General features: G+C 46.0%; 2 protein-coding genes across 4 annotated transcripts in view; one reads left to right on the top strand and one right to left on the bottom strand.

Annotated features, from left to right (window-relative positions):
* Positions 1–1,775: 1,775 nt before the first annotated feature.
* Positions 1,776–21,394, bottom strand: LOC142837841 (uncharacterized). The gene is made up of 7 exons (XM_075953209.1): positions 21,363–21,394; positions 20,036–20,254; positions 19,871–19,985; positions 17,856–17,971; positions 16,288–16,633; positions 14,854–14,967; positions 1,776–4,683 (listed from the first exon to the last, which is right to left on the bottom strand). The coding sequence occupies exons 1-7, from the start codon at positions 21,392–21,394 to the stop codon at positions 4,525–4,527; spliced, it is 1,101 nt and encodes a 366-aa protein (XP_075809324.1). The 3' UTR covers positions 1,776–4,524.
* Positions 19,891–25,203, top strand: part of LOC142837581 (orphan sodium- and chloride-dependent neurotransmitter transporter NTT5-like) — an 11,887-nt gene continuing 6,574 nt past the window's right edge. For 2 of the 3 annotated variants that reach the window (XM_075952739.1, XM_075952741.1), the window contains exons 1-6: positions 19,891–20,261; positions 20,907–20,974; positions 23,987–24,276; positions 24,391–24,548; positions 24,632–24,770; positions 24,873–25,051. In XM_075952739.1, coding sequence (XP_075808854.1) covers positions 24,021–24,276; positions 24,391–24,548; positions 24,632–24,770; positions 24,873–25,051 — 732 coding nt within the window. In that variant the 5' untranslated portion in view covers positions 19,891–20,261; positions 20,907–20,974; positions 23,987–24,020. The remainder of the gene's footprint in view (positions 20,262–20,906; positions 20,975–23,986; positions 24,277–24,390; positions 24,549–24,631; positions 24,771–24,872; positions 25,052–25,203) is intronic. The other variant, XM_075952740.1, reaches the window with a different exon arrangement.

Raw genomic sequence — 25,203 nt, 5'->3', positions numbered from 1 at the left:
AAGCCAGTACATGCAGTAGAGACAAATCTCAGTGCCATTATCATTGGCCCCTCAGTCTGCCCCAACTGTCAGCCACATTCAGAGGGCCCAGTTGGATCCCATGCTCGTTCAGTCCCAGTGCAGCTGGAGTTGGTGACCTCCCATTAGCTCAGGCACACTGTCTCAGTGGGTGAACCAACCCCTCGTGGTCCTGACTTCCTTGCTCATATTCTCCCCTCCTGCTCTTCAGCTGGACCTTGGGAGCTCAGTCCAGTGCTACGATGTGGACCTCCTCCCCTCTCCTCTCTCTCTCCCCCCCTTTATTTACTTTTATGTGTATTGGAAAGTGTCTGCGTGTAGTTATGCATGCGCACCACCACTGCATGTCTGGTGCCTCTGGAGGTCATAACTGGAGTTATAGGGAGGTGTGAGCCACCATGAAGGTACTGCAAACCAAACCAGGTTCCCTATGAGAACAAAGAGTGCTCTTAACCTCTGAGCCAAGTCTCCAGCAATGGTTCTGTTAAATTCTTAGCTGGGAGCCAGGTATGGCAGTGCGGACCTGTGACCCAGCCTGAGAGGAGGGAGCAGAGGGGTCAAGGCCATCTTTGGCTATATAGCACATCTGAAGTCATCCTGGTCAAAACGAGACTGTCTCCTCAAATATATATATATACATATATATATATATATTACATAGTACATACATTCATACATATATACATGATTCTTAAGTTTTTCTTCATACTTACTACTACCTTAAAGCAGTTAACTTAGAGATGGTGAGATGGTTTAGTGGGCAAAGGTGATGCCAATAAGCTTGTCAAACCTGAGCCCCGGATGCCACATGGTAGAAGGAGAGGAGGAACTCGGATGGTTGTCCTCTGACCTCCACATACATACCATGGGCACAAAGACAGAAATAAATACCAAGAATATTTGTAATTAACTTGACCCCAGTTCCTCACAGATGTGTTATTATTGTATGTGTATGTGCCTACTTCTCTGCATGTACGCAGTATGCATGAAGGTGTCAGAGCCTTTGGAATGGAAGTTACAGGAAGTTGGGAGCAGCCTGATGTGGATTCTGGGAATCGAACCCAGGTCCTCTGCAAGAGTAGCAAGTTCTCTTAACTGCTGAGCCTTCGCTGTTGGCCCAGCCACAGATATCAAAATAAATGAATTTCAAAGCCTTTTCTGAAACCGCACTACATCAGACAAGACACATGATTTTATACTTGATGCTGAAAATAAGTATTTCTATGTGCTTATATGATTATAGAAAAGACTCTTCACATTTTAGTAACAGACTTCTTTTTAGATCGTGGGTGTAAGGTAAGATTGTGCAGAGGGGTTAGAATATGAAGCCTTCACTTTGTACGTGACGTCATCAGTGTAGCATGGTACAAACAGCACATTGAACCTTAGCCTCTGTCTTTTGTTTTCCAAGTACTGTTCCTTTTTTTTTTTTATTTTTTATTTTCTAGTGCTGGGAACAGAATGTATGCTAAGCGAGGGTCAACTACTACATCACATCCTTAGTTCACGACCTGATTTTTTGAGTCTTGATTTTCCTAACTATAAAACTGACTTAAGATGGACATGGTGGCTCCTACCTGTAATCCCAGAATTCAGAGAGGTCAATCGAGGGGATTGCCTGAACTTTAAGCCCAACCTACACTACATAGTGAGTTCCAGGATAGCCTGGGCTACGTGAAACTCTCAAAAAATTAAGTAAGTATGTTATTTTTAACACATTTAATAAATTTGTGTTTTTATTTATGTGTGGATGAGAGTCTGTGTGTATGTCACTAGTGTGGAGAGATCTGAAGAGGATGTCAGGTCTTGCGGAACTGAGTAACAACTGACTGTGAGCTGGTGGACACAGGTGCTCGGAAAAGCAGCGAGCATTTCCAGCTGCTGAGCTCTACACCATTTGAGGAGAAGACAGAGAACAACTCGGGGTACTTAGTCCTCTTCCACCTTGACGTGGCTCCTGGGGACCGAACTCAGTCATCGGGATTGGCAGCAAGTACCTTTACCCAAAGGAGCATCTTTTGGGCCCTTCAATACCTTTTTAAAAAACTGACATTTGATCCTTCCAGCTTCCAAATACTCAAAAGAAATATTCTGGAGACATCAGCCACTACAGGGTCCTTAGAAGGTAGACAATAATTTCAATGTATATTGTTCTCTCATCTGTCTGCAAAGACTCACAAAACATAACCTGAAACAAAGGCACTGGGATTAATGCCCGTTATTAATAACCACTAATTTGAAAAGTCTCCTAATTGCCTTCTGGTGATTTCACTTCACTTTGTATTTAGTCCGAACACAGCCAACTTGGCAAACAGCCAGGCTTAATGGTACACATCTGTAATCCCAGCTCTCAGGAGGCTGAGAGGGAAGGACTGAGGTAATATCCAGGCCGACCTGGATTACACATGGGGTCTGAGTCTATCCTGTCTTAAACACACAAGCAAGCAAGCAAGCAAACAAACAAAAGTATACTCAAAGACTATACAAAGCTAAGAGGTGGTGGCACACGACATTAATCACAGCACACGGGAGGCAGAGGCTCGTGAATCTCTGTGTGTTCAAGTCCAGCCTGTTCTACACATCAAGCAACCAGAAAGGAGCATCGCTTTCTTCCCGTAAACCCCAAAGTGCTCCTCTTGGGCCTAACTTGTCACTTTGGGGCAAACGGTGCTATGGCTGGCATGAACTCTTTCTCCTCAGGAGCAGACGATGCTGGTTTTACGTATGCTGGGGAAGAGCTGTGTTTTGGGACTACCTTTTCCTCTGTGGCACTGGAGATGCTGAGCATCAGCCTGAAATTGATGGGTCCAGATGGGTCCTTGCCAATGGCAACCCTCTCGCCCACGGATCTCATATAGATCTTGGTCCTGCACCTGCTGGTGCCATCATCGATCCCAAAGAAAATACAGGTGCCCTGATGTGGGAGGAGTGGTGGAAATGACCCAACGCATTGGGCTGCAGCAGGACCAGCGGTGGAAAGGATCAGAGGCCTTGAGCTATTGTGGAGGGGTGGTGGAAAACCCCCAATGCCTGGGGCTGCAGCCTGAGGCCCTCTCCAGCCCTGCCGATCCACAGCTCACATGCCCACAGCCACAACAGGGCAAGCAAGGCCTCTCTTCCTGACTGCCTAAACTTGCCTGAACCACGAGCTTGTGTAAGACCTCAGGATCCCAAATGTTCCTGACTTTTTTATTATCTGCCATGTCTGATTCTCTTCCTCGGGAACCTGTCATTGAAAATGACACGTTAGCCAGTTCAGTTTCCTTTCTCTATACACAATCCCTCTTTTGATCTCTTTTTTTTTTGAGACAGGAGTTTCTCTGTATAACAGCCCCATATATCCTGGAACTAGCTCTAGTAGACCAGGCTGACCTTGAACTCACAGAGATCCTCCTGCGTCTGCCTCCTGCCTGCTGGGATTAAAGGTGAGCCCACCACAGCCTGACTTTGACTCTCATTTTCTGTCGGTCTGTTTCCCATCTCCAAGTCTCTGAGACTCTTCTTCATAAAGTCACGTTTGATCGCATGTTCTTTCTGTCCCCTTTGATTTCCTTTTCCTCTGTTTCCTGGACACCATGATGTGAACTGTCCAGCTCTGTCATGTCCTGAAACCACAGGGAACTGATGTCCCTGTGCATTCGTCTCTGTCTCTCTTTCTCTCTCCGTCCTTATACTCAGTTCTCATCACCCCCGTGTCCCCTGCACTGGTCCACTAAAATCCCTTCTCCACAGTAAGAGACAATACGCACCCCGTGAAAACAGGAGCTTCTCATCTAGATCACTGCGTCTGTCGAAGCCCTGCGTGTCACTCTTTGTTGCGTCCAGCTTCTTTCTACCCTCTCGGAGTCACTACATTCTAGTGGTGTTGGTTTGCCTGTTCTTAGAGAACTTTCCACCTTTGCCCAAGCTGGACCCATTTCAGAAGAGTGACTAGCTAGTTCAAGTGCGCCGACCTCAAAAAGCTCCTGCCAGCCACCCAACCCAGTGATCACATATTTGCTCATGACTACCTCGCTGTCCTGGACCTGGCTCTGTAGACCAGTCTGGCATCAAATTTACTGAAATCCACACCCTTCTAACTCCTGGGTTCTGGGATTAAAGGTATTTGCTACCATGCCTGATTCTTAATTTATTTTCTCTCTCTCAGTAGCACATAAGGTTCATGAGGGCATAGACCATATTTGCTTTATCACACAGATCCAAATCAATAGATATTTGTTGAACATATGAATCAATCAAAAATTTTATCAGGTATTAGTGCTGTTTTTTCTTTTCATAGTGTTTTGAAAAATGATTTTCAGATCTGCTTTTTCCTCTTTTAGAAAGAAAATGGACATCCAAACTGGCTAGGCTCCCACACAGCCAGCACATTGTGTAGGATCAAAACCCCGTGCCATTGTCCTTGGCTTCTCCTCAGCCCTCATTGTTCGTCATGTTCAGAGAGTCCAGTTTTAACCCATGCTTTTTCAGTCACAGTCCAGCTGGCCTTGGTGAGCTCCCAGTAGATCAGCTCCACTGTCTCAGTGGGTGGGTGCACCCCTCGTGGTCCCGACTTCTTTGCTCATGTTCTCCCTCCTTCTGCTCCTCATTGGTACCTTGGGACCTTAGTCCAGTGCTCCAGTGTGGGTCTCTGTCTCTATTTCCATCCATCACCAGATGAAGGTTCTATGATGATATGCAAGATACTCGTCAGTATTGCTATAGGATAGGGTCATTTCAGGTTCCCTATCCCCAGCTGCCCAAGGAATTAACTGGGGACCTCGGCTTGGGCACCTGGGAGCCACTCTAGGTTCAAGTCTCTTGCCAATCCTAAGGTGGCTCCCTTAACTAAGAATTGTGCTTCCGTCCTCCCCTATCCAACCTTCCTTTATCCCAATCCTTCTTTTTCCCCTAGCTAGTTCCCCCCATCCTCCCCTTCTCCCTTTTCTCTCCCCGTCTCCCCTTACCCCCATCCCACCCCACCCCCAAGATCCCAATTTTCTAGGATGTTCACCTTCCTAGATATGGACAGAGCGGGGAGGACCTAGGACTTACCACAGGGCAGGGAACCCTGACTGCTCTTTGGACTGAAGAGGGAGGGGGAGAGGAGTGGGAGGATGGGGAGAAGGGTGGGAGGAGGGAGAGAAGGGTGGGAGGAGGGGGAGGGAAATGGGAGGCTGGGAGGAGGTGGAAACTTGTTTTTTTTTCTTCCTTTTCTCAATAAAAAAATAAATAAATAAAATTAAAAAAAGAAAGAAAATGGAAATTTTAACTCCCCCACATTTACCCTTATATAGATTAATATGCATGAGATAAATAGTCATAGCAATAAATAATGTCTAGCTCTATTTACAGTGGACATAAGTTCAAGAGGCCCTCACTTTAAAAATCATTCTACCCACCGGAAAAGGTTCTTAACCTACTAAGAACAGTGGTTCAGCTCCCCATTAGCAATCTTACCAAACCTGCTCCCCCATAAAGCAAAAGTCATCTGTCCCGAGGCCAGACTGATGGACTCCTCGGCAGTGGCAGCTGGAGAGCAGCATCTCAGCTGCCGTGAAAGACTCATGTGAAGATAAGTGGTGTTGCCTCTGAGGTTTGACAGAGCATTAGCTGAAAGCAGTGCAGCAGAAACTGCACTTAAAGCTGGTGTTTACAAACTCACGAAGGTTAAAACAAACCTGGACTATAAAAGAACTCCCAGAGGTATCACCACTCCAGATTTCAGTAAAAATTTATTGGCGTAAAATAAGAGATGTGATCAATGGAATTAAAGACTCAGATGTAAATCCACACACCCATGGACACTTGATTTTTACAAAGAAGGTTGAAGTATACACTGGGAACAAAAGGAAAGCGTCTTTGGTGCTGCTCCAACTGGATGTCCACATGTAGAAAAACTCAAGTTGATCCATATCTATCAACCTGCACAAAACTCACGTCAAGGTGCATCAAAGACCTCAACATAAATCCAGATACACTGAACCTGATGAAAGAGACAGGAAAACTTCCTAAACAGAACACCAACAACGCAGGCAATAAAACTGGCAATCAATGGAACCACATTAGACTGAATAGCTCCTGTAAGGCAAAGGATGCAGTCACTAGGACAAAACAGCAGCCTACAGAATGGGAAAAGATCTTCACCAACCCCACACCTGACAAAGGGCTGATTTCCAAAATTATATAGATAAAGAACATGAGAAACCAGATATCAACAAACCAAGTAATCTGATTAAAAATGGGGTACAGATCTAAACAGAGAATCCTCAATAGAAGACTATTAAATAGCTGATAAGCACTAACGGAGATGATCAATATCCTTAGCCATCAGAGAAATGCAAATCGAAATGACTCTGAGATTCCATCTTACATCTGTCAAAAAGGCTCAGGTCAAAAACACAAGTGACAGCTCATGCTTGAAGAGGATGTGGAGCAGGGGACCGAACACTCCTCCATTGCTGGTGGGAATGCATGCATGGACAGTCACTACGGTAGTCACTATGGTAGTTTCTCGAAAAAATGGGAATCAATGTACACAAGAACCAGCTCTATTGCTCTTGGACATATACCCAAAGGATGCTCAATCATACCACAAGGACACTTGCTCAACTTTGTTCATAGAAGCTTCATTCATAATAACCAGAACCTGGAAACAACCTAGATGTCCCTCAACTGAGGAATGCATAGCAAATGGACAGAACTAAAGAAAATCCTCAATGACATAACCCAGGTAAAGATGGACATGGTATATACTCACATGTATGAGTGGATAGTAGCTGTGAAAGAAAGGATGGCAACGCTACTATCCACGGGCCCAGGACGGTTCACAGGGAGGCCCCCAGTTCTCCCTGGGTAGGGGAAATAGAAGTGATTTCATGAGGGTACTGAGGGTGGGAAGGGAACATGAACAGTCATGCTGGGGTGGGGAATAAAGAGGGAGTACTGAAAAAGACTGCTGGAAAGGAGAGCATTTTGAGGTTAGGCAAAAACCTGGCCCAAGAGAATCTCCCAGGAATCTACAAGGAAGACCCCAGCTTAGACTCCTAGCAATAGCAGACACATAGCCTGAACCGTCTTCTCCTCTGATCAGATTGGTGCCTAGCACAATTGTCATCAGAGAGGCATCAGTAATAACCGATGGAAACAGATAGAGGCCCACAGCCAAACATTAGGCAGAATTCTGAGAATCCTGAAGAAGAGGAGGAGAATGGACTGTCGGAACCAGAGGGAACAAGGACGCCATGGGAAGGCTCACACAATCAGCTAACCTGGGCTCAAGGGGGCTCGCAGAGACTGGACAGACCAGGGAGCCTGCAAGACACTGACCTTAGACACTCTGCATATGTATTGCAGTTGTGTAGCTTGAGCCTCTTGTGGGACTCCTCAGTGGGAGCAGGGGCTGGCTCCACTCTTTCCCTGGCTTTTGAGACCCTGCTCCTCAGCTGGGTCATCTTGCCCAGCCTAAATACATGGGGAGGTGCTTAGTCTTACTGCATTCAGATACGCCGCGTTTTGTTGATACTCATGGGAGACCTGCCATTTCCTAAACAGAAAGGGAGGAGGAGTGGATTGGGAGATGGAAACAGAGGTGGGGGAGAGTCTCAGTTTAAGAAGGGATCCAGCCCATCATGGTGAAGGAAGCATGGCAGCCGGAGCTTAAGGTGGCCGCAGGAGCATGTGGCGCCCACAGCCAGGGAGAGTGGCCAGGCTGGAAAACCTCAAGGCTCATCCCCAATGACCCACCTTCTCCAATCAGGCTCCACCCTCTAAGGGTTCCTCAACATGCTGAAGCAGCGCCACCAGCTGGGGATCAAGTGTCCAAACATGAGCAAGTCTGTGACAGAGCATTTCACGTTCAAACCACAACATGCATATTCTACAGATTACACGGACTACAGCAATTTAGAATAAATTCTAGTCATGCAGTAACAAATGCTATTCTTGTATGTTTGGATGGAATGTTCTATAGATGTCTGTGAAGTCCGTTTGATTCATAACATCTGTAGGTTCCCTAATTTCTATGTTAATTTTCTGTCTGATGGACCTGTCCAGTGGTGAGAGTGGGTGTTGAAGTCTCCCACTATTAGTGTGTGGGGTTTAATGTGTGATTTAAGCTTTAACGGTGTTTTTTTTAACATATGAGGATGCCTTTCTGTTTGGGGCATAAATGTTCGGTATTGAGATTTCCCTTGATGGATTTTTCCTATGACTAATATGAAATGTTACTTTGTCTCTTTTGATTTTAGTTTGAAGTCTTTTTTTTAGATATTAAGATAGATACCCCAGCTTGTTTTTTAGGTCCATTTGATTGTACTTATTAAAATATATTTTGTCCAAAAAGGAAATGTTATTCAACAGATTTTGTGTGTTATAATCATAACTTTTGTTTTATGCCAAGAAAAGACCTTAGTGATAAACTACAGTGATCAGCTATACATGCCTTGATTATAACCCCTGAATCTCCATACATAAAGTTAAAAACTCTAATTAGGAATAAATGGTATATGCAGTGAGCTGTCTCCTCAGAGGACATCTATCATTCCTAACTATGATAAAAGCCGGGGACGGAAGAGTGGTACAATTGATAGAATATTTCCTAGTGTACACAAAGCCCTGGGGTTGCTCTCCAGGTTGCACAAACCAGGCACGCTCTAGCCCCCAAGTTCCAGGATTACAGGTGTGCACTGCCTGCCCAGCTGGTCCCAGAACTTGTCTTTCTAAACCAAGTAAGCCGAAGTCTCAACTCCAAAGCAACTTCACCCTGAAAAAGCTCAGGGCTACAGTGAGATCCCAAGCAACCCGTGTACTCACTGAGCAGCTAATAAAGATCTTCCACTGGCTTAAATGCACGTCCAAGCTGTGCTTTCTGGTAGACATCCCACGACATTTTCTGGGGGGGTCCCACCGAGACCCCCAGAGGTCAAATCTCAAGACACTGGGGTCTCAGGTCCCCTCCAAGCAGAGAGCAGTGCAGTGGTCAAGCCTAGCAGGTGTCCAACATGGGATTTTTCAGGTCCCCAGGACTCCCATTTGATCAAGTGATGCCTAAGAATTTGGAGGAGTCTGATTGCATCCATCCCAAAAGGAAACAAATTAGAAAGTCACGTAGTCTGTCACCTCCAGAGCTGAGTTCTGGTTAAAGTGCTTTCTGTTTGGACACATAGGAGAGAGAGGTTGGACACAGACATTGACCCAGTGCCCAGAGTCTGCATAAGATGTCACCAGATTTTTCCTGTCTGTTCTGGTGTGTAAATCTGCGACAGCCACTCCTGGTTGTTCCCCCCCTCTTTGTGTGTGTGTGTTTTTGTGTGTGTGGTGTGTGTGTTTGTGTGTGGTGAGTGTATGTGTTTGTGGTGTATGTGTGTGTGGTGTGTGTGTATGTGTGTGTGTGTGTGTGGTGTGTGTGTGTGTGTTAGTGTGTGTGTTTTTGTGTGTGTGTGGTGTATGTGTGTGTGGTGTGTTTGTGTGTGTGTGTGGTGTGTGTGTGTTTGTGTGTGTGTGGTGTGTGTGTGTGTTTGTGGTGTATGTGTGTGTGGTGTGTGTGTATGTGTGTGTGTGTGGTGTGTGTGTGTTAGTGTGTGTGTGTGTTTTTGTGTGTGTGTGTGGTTTATGTGTGTGTGGCGTGTGTGTGTGTGTTTGTGTGTGTGTGTGGTGTGTGTATGTGTTTGTGTGTGTGTGCGGTGTGTGTATGTGTTTGTGTGTGTGTGTTTATGTGTGTGTGTGGTGTGTGTGTGTGTTTCTATGTGTTTCAGTCAGTTTTGCTTTCCTCTATTGCTGGTGGTTTTCTCTGGTGTGAGATGCCCCCACTGTCCTACGACTTATTCCTTCTTGTTTGGGTCTGAATCCCTTCGGCTATGCCTGCCTATGCAGAGTTAATAAAAAACCACTGCTATGTACCCCACTCCTATAGTGCTCACTTGTCTCATCCATTGCCTCCTGCTCAGAGTTCTCAGTCATTACCGCCCCTGTATGGAGGCAGGGAGGGGCTGGGCATTTCATCCAGGGCACCGCCACCAGAGCAGGAGGCATACAAGGAAGGAGACATGGTTTCCCAAGGTACACATTTTCTTTACTCCCAGCCTGCTGTAAGCAGTCCCTGGGAAGGGGAAATGAGGAAGGTTCACTCCTCCTGTTTTGTAATTTTTGTTTCCTTTCTATCAATGATCTGAATAATTGGGGAACTCAAAACAGACTATTCTCTGATAAAAGTAGAGAAACTGCCCCTGACCAGGCAAAAGGTTTCCTCCCAGACAGTGGTGTCTGGACGAAACAGATTTCCCTTCTGTCCAATACTGATAGAGACTTTAAACGATTTTCAATAGGTCCTTTTTAGAAAGATTAAAGGCATCTGCTAAAAAGTTTCCTCTGTCCCTCTTGCAGACTCAGATATTGGAAAAAATGTTGGAAATTTAAAAAATTAAAGGTATAAATAGGTCCCACTTGCTGGAGGTAGTGCAAAAGGTGTTTAACACCAGAGAACTGATCTGTGGGGGCGGGGGATCTTTTCCATAAGCTGAAGGCCACCTTCACTTTCTCTGATGATAAACAGTTAAACTTACAGATATCCAGAAAAATTTTGTTGTCCAACCCTCCTCTGTCAGAAGAATATCTCCTAGCTCAAAGTCCTGCCCCCAATCAAAAGATACAATTGGATTATCTCTCAGATTGATGACCAAGATTCCTGGAGGTATGAGCAGAAATTAACCCCACAAGACTGGCCCAACATCAAGTTCCCATAATTGTTCAACTAAGCAGTTTGAACATCCCATCCAGATCAAACAGTACCCATGACCCTGGAAACAAAAGGATGAATTATAGCCCACACTGTCTAGTTTGAAGAAATAGGCATCTTTGTGCCATGTCAGGCACCCTGGAATACACCTCTCCTACCTCTGAAGAAACCTGGGAGCTCTGATTCTCAGGAGTCTGATTCCTCCAGGAAAAAGACACTGTTAAAAGACTTCCGTGTCCCATTGGCAGAATTGAGCCAATCCACCTTTGATTTTAAATGGGCAGATAATGTATGTGGACCAGGTTGCTCCAAAGATTTAAAAATTCTCCAATACTGCCTGTCGAGACACCAAATGCTGACTCCCTGCCCTTCTGCCAGAGGTTGTCCAGGAAAATGGATGATAAAAGGGCACTGACGGCTGCTGCAAGAGCTCCAGACCTCGGGCGATAGAATGTCAGATAAGAAAACCAAAATTTGTATACCAGAGGTAGTGGTATATTGTGTTTCAGTAAATAAAGCTTGTCTGAAGATCAGAGGGCAAAACAACCATACTAGTCTCAGCCATACAGACCAGGGAGTGCTGGCGCACACCTTTAATCCCAGGACTCGGGAGACAAAGGCAGATGGATCTCTGTGAGTTTAAGGCTACCCCAGGCTACACAAGATTGATCCAGAAACAGATGCAGGTGATGGTGGCTCACACCTGTAATTCCAGTGTTTGGGAGTCACACACCTTAATCCCTTAAACTTCCTAGAATTCAACAAAAATGAAGGTATAACATATCCAAACCTCTGGGACACTATGAAAGCAATGCTAAGAGGAAAGTTCATAGCACCAAGTGTCCACATAAACAAAATGGAAAAATCTCACACTAGTAACATAAAAGCCCACCTGAAAGCTCTAGAACAAAAAGAAGCAGACTCACCCAGGAGGAGTAGAAGAGAGGAAATAATCAAACTGAGGGCTGAAATCAACAAAATAGAAACAAAGAAAACAATACAAAAAAAATCAATGAAACAAAGAGCTGGTTCTTTGAGAAAATCAACAAGATAGACAAACTCTTATCCAAACTAATTAAAAGGCAGAGAGAGAACTTCCAAATCAACAAGGGAGACTTAACAACAGGCAGTGAAGAAATTCAGAGAATCATTAAGTCATACTACAGAAACCTGTACTCTATAAAATTGGAAAATGTAAAGGAAAAAGACAATTTTCTAGATAGATATCGTATACCAAAATTAAATCAATACCAGATGAGCAATTTAAATAAAACTATAAACTTCAAGGAAATAGAAGCTGTCATAAAAACCTCTGACCAAAAAAAAAAAAAAAGCCCAGGGCCATATGATTTTAGTGCAGAATAATACCAGAACTTCCAAGAAAAGCTAATACCTATATTCCTCAAAGTGTTCCACATAATAGAAACAGAAGGAACATTGCCAAACTCTGTTTATAAAGCTACAGTTATCCTGATACAAAAACCACACAAAGACTCAAACAAAAAAAGAGAATTACAGACCAGTCTCACTCATGAACATGGATGCAAAAATACTCATCAATATATTAGCAAACCAAATCCAAGAACACATCAAAAAAATCATCCACTATGATCAAGTCGGCTTCATCCCAGAGATGCAGGGCTGGTTCAACATACGAAAATCTATCAATGTAATCCATCATATAAATAAACTGAAAGAAATAAACCATACGATCATTTCATTGGATGCTGAAAAAGCATTTGACAAAATTTAACACCCCTTCATGATAAAGGTCTTAGAGAAATCAGGGATACAAGGAGCATGCCTAAACATAATAAAAGCAATATACAGCAAGCCTACTGCCAACATCAAATTAAATAGAGAGAAACTCAAAGAGATTCCACTAAAATCAGGAACAAGACAAGGCTGTCCACTCTCTCCATATCTCTTCAACATACTTCTTGAAGATTTGACTATAGAAATAAGACAACAGAAGGAGATCAAGGGGATTCAAATTGGAAAGGAAGAAATCAAACTTTTGTTAGTTGCAGATGATAATATAGTATATATAAGTAACCCCAAAAACTCTACCAGAAAACTCCTATAGCTGATAAATACCTTCAGTGATATGGCAAAATACAAGATCAAGTCAAAAAAAAATCAGTAGCCCTCCTATATATAGATGATAAAGAAGCTGAGAGGGAAATCAGAGAAACATCACCTTTCACAATAGCCACAAATAACATAAAATATCTTGGGGTAACACTAACCAAAGAAGTGAAAGATCTATTTAACAAAAGCTTTAAGTCTTTAAAGAAAGAAATTGAAGAAGACACCAGAAAATGAAAAGATCTCCCATGCTCTTGGATAGATAGGATCAACATAGTAAAGATTGCAATCCTACCAAAAGAAATCTATAGATTCAATGCAATTCCCATCAAAACTGCAGCAAAATTCTTCACAGACCTCAAAATACTCAACTTTATAAGGAAAACAAAAAACCCAGTATAGCCAAAACAATCCTGTACAATAAAGGAACTTCCGGAGGTATCACAATCCCTGGCATCACACTCTATTACAGAGCTACGGTAATCATAAGAGCTTGGTGCTGGCATAAAAACAGAGAGGTTGACCAATGGAATCAAACTGAAGACTCTGAATTTAATCCACATACTTATGAACACCTGATTTTTGACAAAGAATCTAAAATTATACAATGGAAAAAAGGAAATATCTTCTACAAATGGTGCTGGCATAACTGGATGCTGACATGTAGAAGAATGAAAATAGACCCATATCTATCCCTGTGCACAAAACTCAAGTCCAAATGGATTAAAGGCCTCAATATAAATCTGACCACACTGAACCTAATAGAAGAGAAAGTGGGAAGTGGTCTTCAATGCATGGGCACAGGAGACCCCTTCCTAAATATAACCACAGTAGCACAGACACTGAGAACAACAATAAATAAATGGGACCTTCTGAAACTGAGAAGCTTCTGTAAAGTAAAGGACACAGTCAATAAGACAAAAAAAGCCTATTGAATGGGAAAAGATCTTCAACTCCACATCAGACAAAGGACTGATCTCTAAAATATATAAAGAACTCAAGAAATTAGACATCAAAATTCTAAATAATCCAATTGAAAAATGGGGTATGGAACTAAACAGAATTCTCAGCAGAACAATCTCAAATGGCCAAAAGATACTTAAGGAAATGTTCAACATCCTTAGCCATCAGGAAAATGCAAATCAAAACAACTCTGACATACCATCTTATACATGTCAGAATGGCTAAGATCAAAAGCACCAATGACAGCTTATGCTGGAGAGAATGTAGAGTAAGGGGAACACTCATTCATTTCTGGTGGGAATGCAAACTTGTACAAACACTTTAGAAATCAGTATGGCGGTTTCTCAGAAAATTGGGAATCAACCTGCCTCAGGTTGATCCAGCAATACCACTCTTGGGCATATACCCAAAAGATGCTCACTCATACTACAAAGGCATTTGTTCAACTATGTTTACAGCAATATTTTTTGTAATAGCCAGAACCTGGAAACAACCTAGATGCCCCTCAGCAGAAGAATGGATAAAGAAAGTGTGACATATCTACACATTAGAGTACCACTCAGGGGTAAAAAACAATGACAGCTTGAAATTTGCATGCAAATGGATGGAACTAGACAAAAAACAAAACAAAACAAACAAACAAACAAACAAAAAACCATCCTGAGTGAGGTAACTCAAACTCAGAAAGATGAGCATGGAATGTACTCACTCATAAGTGGATACTAGCTGTAAAGCAAAGGATAACGAGCTTATAGTCCATGAGCCCAGAGAAGATAAGCAACAAGGAGAGCCCTAGAGAAACATATATAGATCCCTCTGGGAAGGGGAAGTAGACAATATCTCTTGAGAAAATTGGGAGCATGGGATTGGGGGGAAAGGGAGGGCAGAAGGGGAGGAGGAGAGGAAAAGGGGATTGGGGAGAAGAAATTGAGTGAATGGGATAGTCAAGATGGAGCAAGGACAGAGACAGAGAGCACTGAAAGAATATCTTGATTGAGGGTTAGCAAGAAATCTGGGATGAATCTTTTCAAAAGTCTCCTCACTCTAGAATTTCACTTTTATCCTCATACCTCATCCATGGACATATCCCAGACTCTGCAGATTTCGTTCTCCGTTTCCTCAGTGAGCTCCATCTGTTGCTCATCATCATCCGAGCCGGACTTGCCACTTTCAGGTGTGACAATCTTCAGACACATAGAGAAAAAAAAATCATCAGTTAAAATACTCAGAGTTCTTCAAGTAATATATCACGCAGATGTCTCCAAGAGAGTATCCCTAAAGTACTTCCTCTGGTGAAACAGTTCCTAAAAACTGCCTTGCAGTGCCTTGGATGATCTACAGTATTCTTGGAGGAAACACTGTCTGAAGGCACTGCAAGAGAAAAAACAGGAATGAGAATATGAACTTTTGCTTTCAAATGATTTAAGATTAGTGTAGGAAAGTCATGGAAACAGACAGTCACCATAGAAAAGGCTGACTTTGCTGAGCTGGTGAAAAGAGCATTGTAGAAAGATGAAGGGCTTTGACCTATCCCTGGGAGGAGAAAGACATTTTTTTTTTTAAAAGAGGAAAGTGAAATCTCATGGGAAGGGAAGGACTCGAGCACTCAGAGGTGAGTACGAGAGTTTACAAAGCATAGTACATGACTGGAGATGGCCACCAGTCTACTGGTCACGGGACATAATGTAGCTATCCTTAAGTATAGGTTAAGTATCGTTAAGTGAGTTGTGGTAAGCAGCCTTGGATCCCCAGTTAAGAAGTAGAAAGTGTTCATTTATAGCAACAAAAATACCCCTCCTTTTTTCTTTTTCTTTTTTTTTTGGGGGGGGGGGTTTCGAGGCAGGGTTTCTCTGTAGCTTTGGTGCCTGTCCCGGAACTAGCTCTTGTAGACCAGGCTGGCCTCGAAATCCCAGAGATCCGCCTTCCTCTGCCTCCCGAGTGCTGGGATTAAAGGTGTGCGCCACCACCACCCGGCTAAAAACACCCTTTTAAAATAATAAAAAAGGAAGACTTTTTTGGTCACTGTGTAGATATTGTCTCTGAAAAAAACAAACAAACAAACAAACAAACAAACAAAACCAAACCCAGGAATTGGCGGCATAGAGGCAGTACACAGAAAAATCTGCTAGCCTCCTATAAATCAAACACCATTTCAAACACTCTACTATCATTATCATCTCAATCTACACAAAAACCGTGTGTACAATAACACTGGTTATCCTATTTTATAGAAACGGAAAGAAATCGAGGTTCTGGGTTAACGAATCACACTTCCAGCATGGGATGGAGATCAGGGCTGTCTGACTCCAAGCTAAGCGCTCCACTATGACAAGAGCTCACGAAACAGGAACTGATTTCAGAAGTGACAATGGAGTTGCAGAGCAAAATCCGACTAAAGTATGTGTGTGGTGGTGTTCCGGGAAGAGTTAGGAAACTGGCACCCGGACCCTCCAGCATCCCATCCACTCCCTTGGTTCGGAGGACGCCTGCGCCAGTCTCCCCACCTGGATGAGTCCGCTGAGTACTCCGAAGAGCCAGTGCTTGCTGTAGACCGTGCTCCCAATGCAGTCTCCCCCGGCCAGGTCCTCCTCGTCCTCCTGACTGCAGCTAGGCGGAGGAGGGGACGGGTTACGGTCCAAGCTGGCGCCCACGAGAGGCGCCCAAAGCCCCGAAAGCCCCGGAGGAGGCGAGAGGATGTGCCAGAGAGCCCGACTGACCCGGCGCTGTTCCCCACTGCGCCCCCTGCTGTCAGGCTCCGGAATGGTCCAGGAACCTGTGGAATAGGTGGGAACTCCCACAAAGTGTCCACCTAGGGACCAGCAGCATGAAACACATGTCAGTATTCTTTGTCTGGAACAAAGAGGGGTCAGGGAAGAGAGAGAGAGAGAGAGAGAGAGAGAGAGAGAGAGAGAGAGAGAGAGAGAGAGAGAGAGAGAGAGAGAGAGAGAGAGAGAGAGAGAGAGAGAGAGAGAGAGAGAGAGAGAGAGAGAGAGAACTGGAAGGGCTTGCCTTTTGTCGGGGGATGTAGCACATGCGCATAGGGACAGTGCCCTACTTAGGGGCTGCAGTAGCTACAGTGCCACATCTTGGCTCCTGCTGCTGCTGCCACCTCCCTCTAGGACCCTGAGAGCAGGCCGGTGTAAATGCCTGAATGCTAACAATGTGGGAATGTAAATGCCCAGGGTCTGTGTGGGAATGCGGGGATGCTTGTGAGAGCTGGTTTACCTCCAAGCATGGCTCAGTGGGGCAGGGTTTGTCCAATATGCGCAATGCCTCAGCTTCCATCCCCAGTCCTGCCAAAGAAGAAAGGAGGAGGAGGAGATGGAAAGACAGACTAGATTTGGGTCAGCAAGATGGGTCTGGGGGTGGAGGTGCTTGGTGCCAAGCCTGGTTACCTGAGTCAATCCAGGAACAACATGTTTCTGCTTTCTGAGCCAGGGTCTCATTGTTGCCCAGGATGACTTTTAATTTGTAATCCCACAGTCTCAGCCTCCTAAGTGGCTGGAACAACAGGCCTGCAGCACCAGCCCTGGAGGCTGATGTATTTCTTATGAATTAGTAGTTAAACACACAAGCTGATTAATTTTACATTCAACTTTTAAAAATGTTTATTATACATATTGGTCATATATAACACTGGGTATCATGACATTCTCTTATATGTGTGCCGTGTTCTATACTCAACCTTCACTTCCCTCTCCTGCCTCCCCAGTGGCCCTCACTTCCCTCTCCTGCCCCCCCTCTGGCTCTCAGTTCCCTCTCTTGCCCCCCCCCGGCTCTCAGTTCCCTCTCTTGCCCCCTCCTCTGGCTCTCAGTTCCCTCTCTTGCCCCCCCTCTGGCTCTCAGTTCCCTCTCCTGACCGCCCCCCCCTTGTCCCCATTTCCCTCCCCTATCTTCCCCATTGGTTCTCATTTCCCTCTTCTGTCCTCCCCTCTGGCTCTCAGTTCCCTCTCTTGCCCCCCCCCCACTGGTCCTCATACTTCAGACAGAGGGTAGCAGACAGAAATTGCAGATCAAAGTCAGGTGCTAACACTGGGCCTGGATGTTGGTGAGCCCAGCAGTCTATGCAGACCTGATGTTGGTGGGCCCAGCAGTCTGCAGACCGGATGTTGGTGGGCCCAGCAGTCTGCAGACCTGATGTTGGTGGGCCCAGCAGTCTGCAGACTGGATGTTGGTGGGCCCAGCAGTCTGCAGACCGGATGTTGGTGGGCCCAGTAGTGCTCAGGTTCACTGCAGGCAATTGCTGCGCGCAGCGGCTGTGAGTTCAGAAAGCAGAGCATGCCACAGTAACCTGTGTAGTAATAAGTGCGGCGGGGATGCGTTCCTAGCACCCCGGCCGCCTGCTCGGCTAGCTTATGCCCCGAAATAATTACACGGACACTGTATTCATTTAATCACTGTTTGGCCCATTTCTATCTAGCCTCTTCTAGGCTAACTCTCGCACCTGGACTAGCCCATTTCTAATATTCTATGTAGCACAGCTAGGTGTGCTTACCGGGAAGATTCTAGCCTAGGTCCATCCTGGGTTGGAGCTTCATTGCGTGTGTCTGCCCAGGAGCCGGGAGCATGGCGTCTCTTCTGAGGCATCTGCTCCTGCGAGGAGAGCTGTGGAGTCTGAGCTCACTTCCTCTTCCTCCCAGCGTTCTGTTCTGTTTACTCCTCCCACCTATCTTCTAACCAATGAGGACCAAGCAGTTTCTTTTTATTTAACCAATGACCTTCCTCCATCAAACCCGTTCTTCCCTCTCCCCAGTGTCAAATGAGATTTTCCAATTTATCCACTATGCAAATACACGGCTCCTGCCCCTCGTTACTGCTCTTTTGTCCCTGCCTACTTCATGCACACCGTCCGTCAATGATGAACTCACAGACGCCCCCTCTGCAGCTTTTGAGAGGCCAGACACAGCAAAGAAGATGAATTAAGAGGAAGGTGAGATGGCTTAGCAGGCAGAGACACGTGCCACAAACCTGCCAACCTGAGTTTCCAGGGAACAAGATGTAGAAGCTAAGAGCTCTGAGCCAGCAAGTTGTCCTCTGACCTCCGTATTTCCTGCTGTGACCGGATCCTAGTGTGGGCACAAATATGCACACACACACGCATACACACACACACACAGAGTTTTGTTTTGTTTGGCTTTGTTTCTGTTTTGAGACAGGGTTCCTTGTAGCTGTAGCTATCCTGGAACTCACTCTGTAGACCAGGCTGGCCTCAAACTCACAGAGATCCGCCTGCCTCTGCCTCCTGAGTGCTGGGATTAAAGCGTGCACTACTGGGGAAATTTAGACCTCCCAGTCTCCCTTAGCAGGTGATGCTGAAGGTGGGGGGACCTCACTTGGAGCAGCGTGGAGTAGCTGTTATCAGAAGCCTGAGTAGAGTCTCTCGCTCAGCCCACGTGGCCCCTGCCCCTCTCAGGTCTATTCATCCTCTATTCATCCTCTGAACCCTGACCCCCAGATCCTTGGCTCCCTTTAGCAGCGCATTTGCCAGCACTACTATGTTTTTGGGGGGCAGGAGAAGGGGTTAGGAATTGTTCATCTTGAATTTCATGAGATGTCCTTACAATTCTAAATTTGGAGACCCTGTTTTTGTTTTTATTTTTTTAAAAAAAACCCACATTTCCTCAAGTAAGTTCAAAAATAGGATTTGGACCTACATGTTCTAGCTCACTAACATCATGAATTCTATCTTCTCCCTCCTCCTCCTCCTCCTCCTCCTCCTCCTCCTCCTCCTCCTCCTCCTCCTCCTCCTCCTCCTCCTCCTCCTTCTTCTTCTTCTTCTTCTTCTTCTTCTTCTTCTTCTTCTTCTTCTTCTTCTTCTTCCTCTTCCTCTTCCTCTTCCTCTTCCTCTTCCTCTTCCTCTTCCTCTTCCTCTCTCTCTCTCTCTCTCTCTCTCTCTCTCTCTCTCTCTCTCCTGTCTCCTTCCTTCCCTCCTTCCTTCTTTCCTTCCTAGCCTGGAACTCCCAGACCTTTACCGCTAAAGCGCTGGGATAATAAGTACGTGACCCTCCACCCTTGGCAGTTTTCCTGGCATCTTTTTCCCTCCTTCATGCGCTTGTGTGAAATCTACCTGGCAACTTGTGACGTCACGCAGCCCACGATCTCATCCTCCTGGCAAGTGGCACCGTGAGCCAACACCGTGAAATCCGGCAACCAGTGACTTAGCTCCGCCCACACCGAGGCAGAGTTCCCTGGCACCCGGGGTCTTCTCGGGCCAGCGGGAAGTAAGGGCTCCCTGCGCGAGCTGCAGGTCACCGGGCTGTGGCGCCCTGGGTCTCGCGGCCACCTCCGCTGACGTCCACGGGTCGCGTGCCCAGGCGGGTAGGGACCGTTACGCCCTGCTCAGATGTCGGCCTTCCCCTTGGGAGCCGGGCCGCAGCCCTCGAGGCGCTCTTCCTGTCCGCCAAGGGGACCGACCGGACCGCTAAAGGCAAGCTGTCAGCGGGGCTGTCTCCGAAGACCCCCAAACGGACCCTAGATTGTGAGTAACCCTTAAAAAACACATTTTTAGCTTGGGCCAGACAGCACACTCCTTTAATCCCAATACTGCAGTTGCGGAGGCAGGAGGATTTCTGAGTTCGAGGTCAGCTTGATCTACTTAGGGAGCTCTGGGATAGCTAAAGCTACACAGTGAGACCCTATCTCAAAAGAATTAGACTCACTCTTTTAATCCCAGCATTCGGGAGGCAGAGGCAGGCAGATTGCTGGGAGTTCGAGGCCAGCCTACTCTATATAGCCAAGTTCTGGGACAGTCAGAGGTACATAGAGAGACACTGTCTCAAAATAATAAATGAATACGTCATAGGAAATTACACATGATAATAACAATCACCTATAATATACTATAACAAAAGATTCCCTGTTCTCAGTGTTACAGAATAAAAAAAGCTATGTGATATAAGTTTCTAAGTTTAGCTGCCTCCCCTTTTGAAACCTAAACAAACATTTAACATGGAGGATTTGGCAGTGGGGTCTTTTTGTTTTGTTTTGTACTCTTGAGACTAAGTCTCACTGAGTAGCCCAAGTTGGCCTTGAACTCTTGAACCTTCTGTCAGCCTCAGGAGTTCTGGTGTGCAGGGCATAAAATCATGCTAAAAAACTTGTGGTATCTCTTGAATGTTCACAGTATCTACAGCAGGCACAGACGCTCGCAGCAGACTGTAGCTTCAACTCCAGGAGATCTGACCTCCACAGGTACCTATACTCATGTGCAACCCTCCACACACACATTTTTTTTTTTAAAAAAAATCGACCAGGAGGTACCTCACCCAGCAAGTAGCACTCTCTCTTCTCAAAACTTGCTGGATGGCTCCTGCTCTGTTCCCAAAGAGGATGCTGGTTGCACTCAGCCTATAGAAGAGGCCCAGAGGCACTTCCTAGCCAGAGAAAGCCTGGGATCTGCGATCCTGGAACCAGAGCAAGGCACAGCCATTTACAGCCGGGTGTGCAGTAGCCAGTGCTGTTGTCACTGGCTCTGGGAAGCTGTTAGTGTGTAAAGTGCTGTTAAAACCCTCACTGGGGAGGGCACCCCTCTGAGTGCCAGTCTCAGTGCTGCCTCCTGGGGTTCAGACAGGACGCTTACAGCAGCAGGAGCTGGCTAAAGGGATCTGACATGTCTCCTCTGTGTCTTTATTCAAGGTTTCCCGTTCCCACAGGGCTTCCAGACACAATGAGCAATTCTCTGGCAATAGCAAGGCACACGTTTGACAGGGCCTTGAAGACAGAAAAGTCTGACGAAGTCCTTGCCTGTTGTCTCAGAGGGGGCATGGCTGTAGGCTCCCAGGCAGACACTGGGAGGATTATCAGAGGGTGTTCCATGCGCTAACGACATTTCATAAGCTGGATGTTTGGGGTGATCAAATGTGGAGAAAAGGGAAGAAAGTTCAGCGTTGCTGTGCATTTTCTTCTGCTTCCTTCTGCTGTGACTGGGAACACAGCATTGTGGAAACCATGGCAACCAGCATACAGGAGGAAACCAGGTGGCACCTCGTCCCCATTAGCATTTTTGCTAAATGGAAACCACTCAGCACTAGATCCAAGGGAAAACCTGGTGCCCTGGTGAGAAGGAATTCCTTTCTCTGGGGCTGATTGAGAACACACACACACACACACACACACACACACACACACACAAATGAGTATAAACACACAAGAGAGAAAAATACAATTGTTTTCATTACTTAAGATTTACTTTTATGCTGGGTGGTGGTGGCACGCGTCTTTAATCCCAGCACTTGGGAGGCAGAGGCAGGTGATCTCTGAGTTTGGGTCCAGCCTGGTCTACAGAGTGAGCTCCAGGACAGTCAAGGCCGCAAAAGGAAAACCTGTCTCAAAAAGCTAACCAAACAAACAAAATCCCAAAATGTACTTTTATTTTAAATGTTTGTGGTGTGTGTGTGTCTATGTATGGGCATGTGTGTGCCTAGGTATAGTCATGTGTGCATGTGTATGTGTTTAGGTATGGGCCTGTGTATGTCTAGGTATAGTCATGTGCACATGTGTGTGTTTATGTATGGGCATGTGTATATCTAGGTTTAGTCATATGCACGTGTGTGTGTCGATGTATGGGTGTGTATGTGTCTAGGTATAGTCATGTGCACATGTGTGTGTCTATGGGCGTGTGTATGTCTAGGTATAGTTGTGTGCACATGTGTGTGTCTATGTATGGGCGTGTGTATGTCTAGGTATAGTCGTGTGCACATGTGTGTGTCTATGTATGGGCGTGTATGTGTCTAGGTATAGTCATGTGCACATGTGTGTGTCTATGTATGGGCGTGTGTATGTCTAGGTATAGTTGTGTACACATGTGTGTGTCTATGTATGGGCGTGTGTATGTCTAGGTATAGTCATGTGTACATGTGTGTGTCTATGTATGGGCGTGTGTATGTCTAGGTATAGTCATGTGCACATGTGTGTGTCTATGTATGGGAGTGTGTATGTCTAGGTATAGTTGTGTGCACATGTGTGTGTCTATGTATGGGCGTGTGTATGTCTAGGTATAGTTGTGTGTACATGTGTGTGTCTATGTATGGGCGTGTATGTGTCTAGGTATAGTCATGTGTACATGTGTGTGTCTATGTATGGGCGTGTGTATGTCTAGGTATAGTCATGTGTACATGTGTGTGTCTATGTATGGGCGTGTGTATGTCTAGGTATAGTTGTGTGCACATGTGTGTGTCTATGTATGGGCGTGTATGTGTCTAGGTATAGTGGTGTGCATATGAATGCAGGCTCCTGCAAAGGACAGAAAGAGAGTGTCAGAGTCTCTGGAGTTACAGGTGGTTTTGAGCCACCCCAGCTGAGTCTAGGAACTGCACTTGGGTCCTCTGCAGGAGCACTCTGCATTTGTAAAGGCTCAGTTCATGTATGAAACTGAGAAATACATGCTTTCTTTTTGTGCATTTTTCGAGGCATAAATGATGTGTGTTTGGCCTTTGCCTGAGCAGCATGTTTGAGTATCTGCCTCCTTATTGTAAAGATAGTTTGAAGGCAGGAATGGAGGCTCACATCTGTAGCCCAGGACTCAGGAGCAGGAGGCAGCAGGGTGAGGAATTTAAAGCCATCCTCAGCTACATAAAGTGCTTAAAACCAGCCTGAGCTAATGAGATCCTCCCTCAGAACTAATATGTCATGCAATCCAAAGCTGGATAAAACCAAACATTCAATGCCATATGTTTTTTAAAAGTATGTCCTATTTTATTTATTGTGTTGTATGTGTGTGCATGCCACGGTCACATGTGCAGGTCAGAGGACCGCCTGCAGCATAGCTCCTCTCCTTCCACCATGTGGGTCCCGGGAGTGAACTCAGGTCATCAGGCTTGGTAGCTATTTCCTGTGCCTCAGCAATTTACTCTAAATCAAGCATCCCCCCAAAAGGCCAGACAGTGGTGGCGCATGCCTTTAATCCCAGCACTCGGCTGGCAGAGGCAGGCGGATCACTGTGAGTTTGAGGCCAGTCTGGTTCACAGAGTGAGTTCCAGGACAGCCAGAACTACACTGAAAGACCCTGTCTTAAAAAGTTACATGCGCACACACATGTACACACACACAAACACACACACTAAAATAAAATAAATCAAACATCCCTACATCCTAATTCAATCATGAAAGGAACACTTTCTGTCCCCCTCCCCACACCTCCCACTTCCCTGTGCCTCTCTGGACACTGGTTCTATCTTAAAGTCTGCTGTTTTTGGTGACCTCAAGACCCCTTTAGGTGTGGAACCAGTGAAGAGATTCCATGGACCAATCTCCTAAAGCACTTCCCAAGGATAAGAAGGAGAAAGAGCCTGTGGAGAAAGAACCCATGTATAGGGAGAGGGGCATGAACCCCACATCCGTGTCCCGGGGCTTCAGGACCAGAGAGGTCCGAATTACCAAGATCCCAAACCACTTCCAGGCGAAGAAGACAGAGAATATCCTGATCTTGGTGGCCTTCTCCATTGGACTTGGAAGCGTGTGGCGTTTCCCATACCTGTGCCACCAGAATGGAGGAGGTGAAGCCAGAGCTTATGCTGTGAGGTTAAGGAAGGGGTGTCAAGACCCCCCAGGGAGGAGTGTGAGGGCTGAGGGGCTCCCAGCTGCCTGAGCAAGATCCCACCCCTCCACAGGCAGCTTTCTGCTGATGCATCTCATCCTGCTGCTGCTGATGGGGATCCCCCTGTTGTACATGGAGATGATCATTGGACAGTGGCTACGGAAGGACAACATCCAGGCCTGGAAGCAGCTGGCCCCCTGGCTAGGCGGTTTGGGCTACTCCAGCACACTGGTATGTTGGGGCTGGCAGACCCACCAGTTCCTGGTGCCCTGTCTCCTCCATGTCACCCCTCGGGCCCACCTTGTTCTCCTCAGGCTTGTGTGCTGGTGAGCCTGTACAACAGCGCTCTGATCTCCTGGAACGTCATGTACCTGGGCCAGTCCTTTGATTACCCTCCACCCTGGGAACAATGCAAGACGCATTCCCGTGACCATGGGAACATCACTATGACTAGTAAGGAGAGGGACAGGGAGATGGGTTAGTTGCAAGAGCTATTGGAGGCAGCATGTGAGGTGACCTGAAAGTATCTGAATCTCTGCCCCCTCCTCCCCGCAGAGATCCAGTGCCTTCGGACAGTGCCCTACCAGTATTTCTGGTATCACACAACCCTTGATGCCTCCAGCCAGGTGGAGGAAGGGATTGAGATGCTGGTCCTGAACATCACCCTGTGCCTCTTTGCCACCTGGGTCTTCCTCTATATCATCCTGATTATTAGGATGAGGATCTCAGTGCTTGTAAGTGTCCCCATGGCCTCCTTCCTACTGAGCCTCAGGACCTTCAACTATCCAGGGGACAGGTTCTTGTACACCCACCAGTGTCCCCAGTAAGTGTCCCACGGAAGAGGCCATAGCTACCTCAAGCAAGCTCTTGACGGGACTCTCTGGTC

This window comes from Microtus pennsylvanicus, chromosome 18, assembly GCF_037038515.1.
Source record: "Microtus pennsylvanicus isolate mMicPen1 chromosome 18, mMicPen1.hap1, whole genome shotgun sequence".
Lineage (NCBI taxonomy): Eukaryota > Metazoa > Chordata > Mammalia > Rodentia > Cricetidae > Microtus > Microtus pennsylvanicus.
The sequence above is the reverse complement of the archived record's forward strand: the minus strand, read 5'-3'. Positions and strand labels throughout refer to the sequence as shown.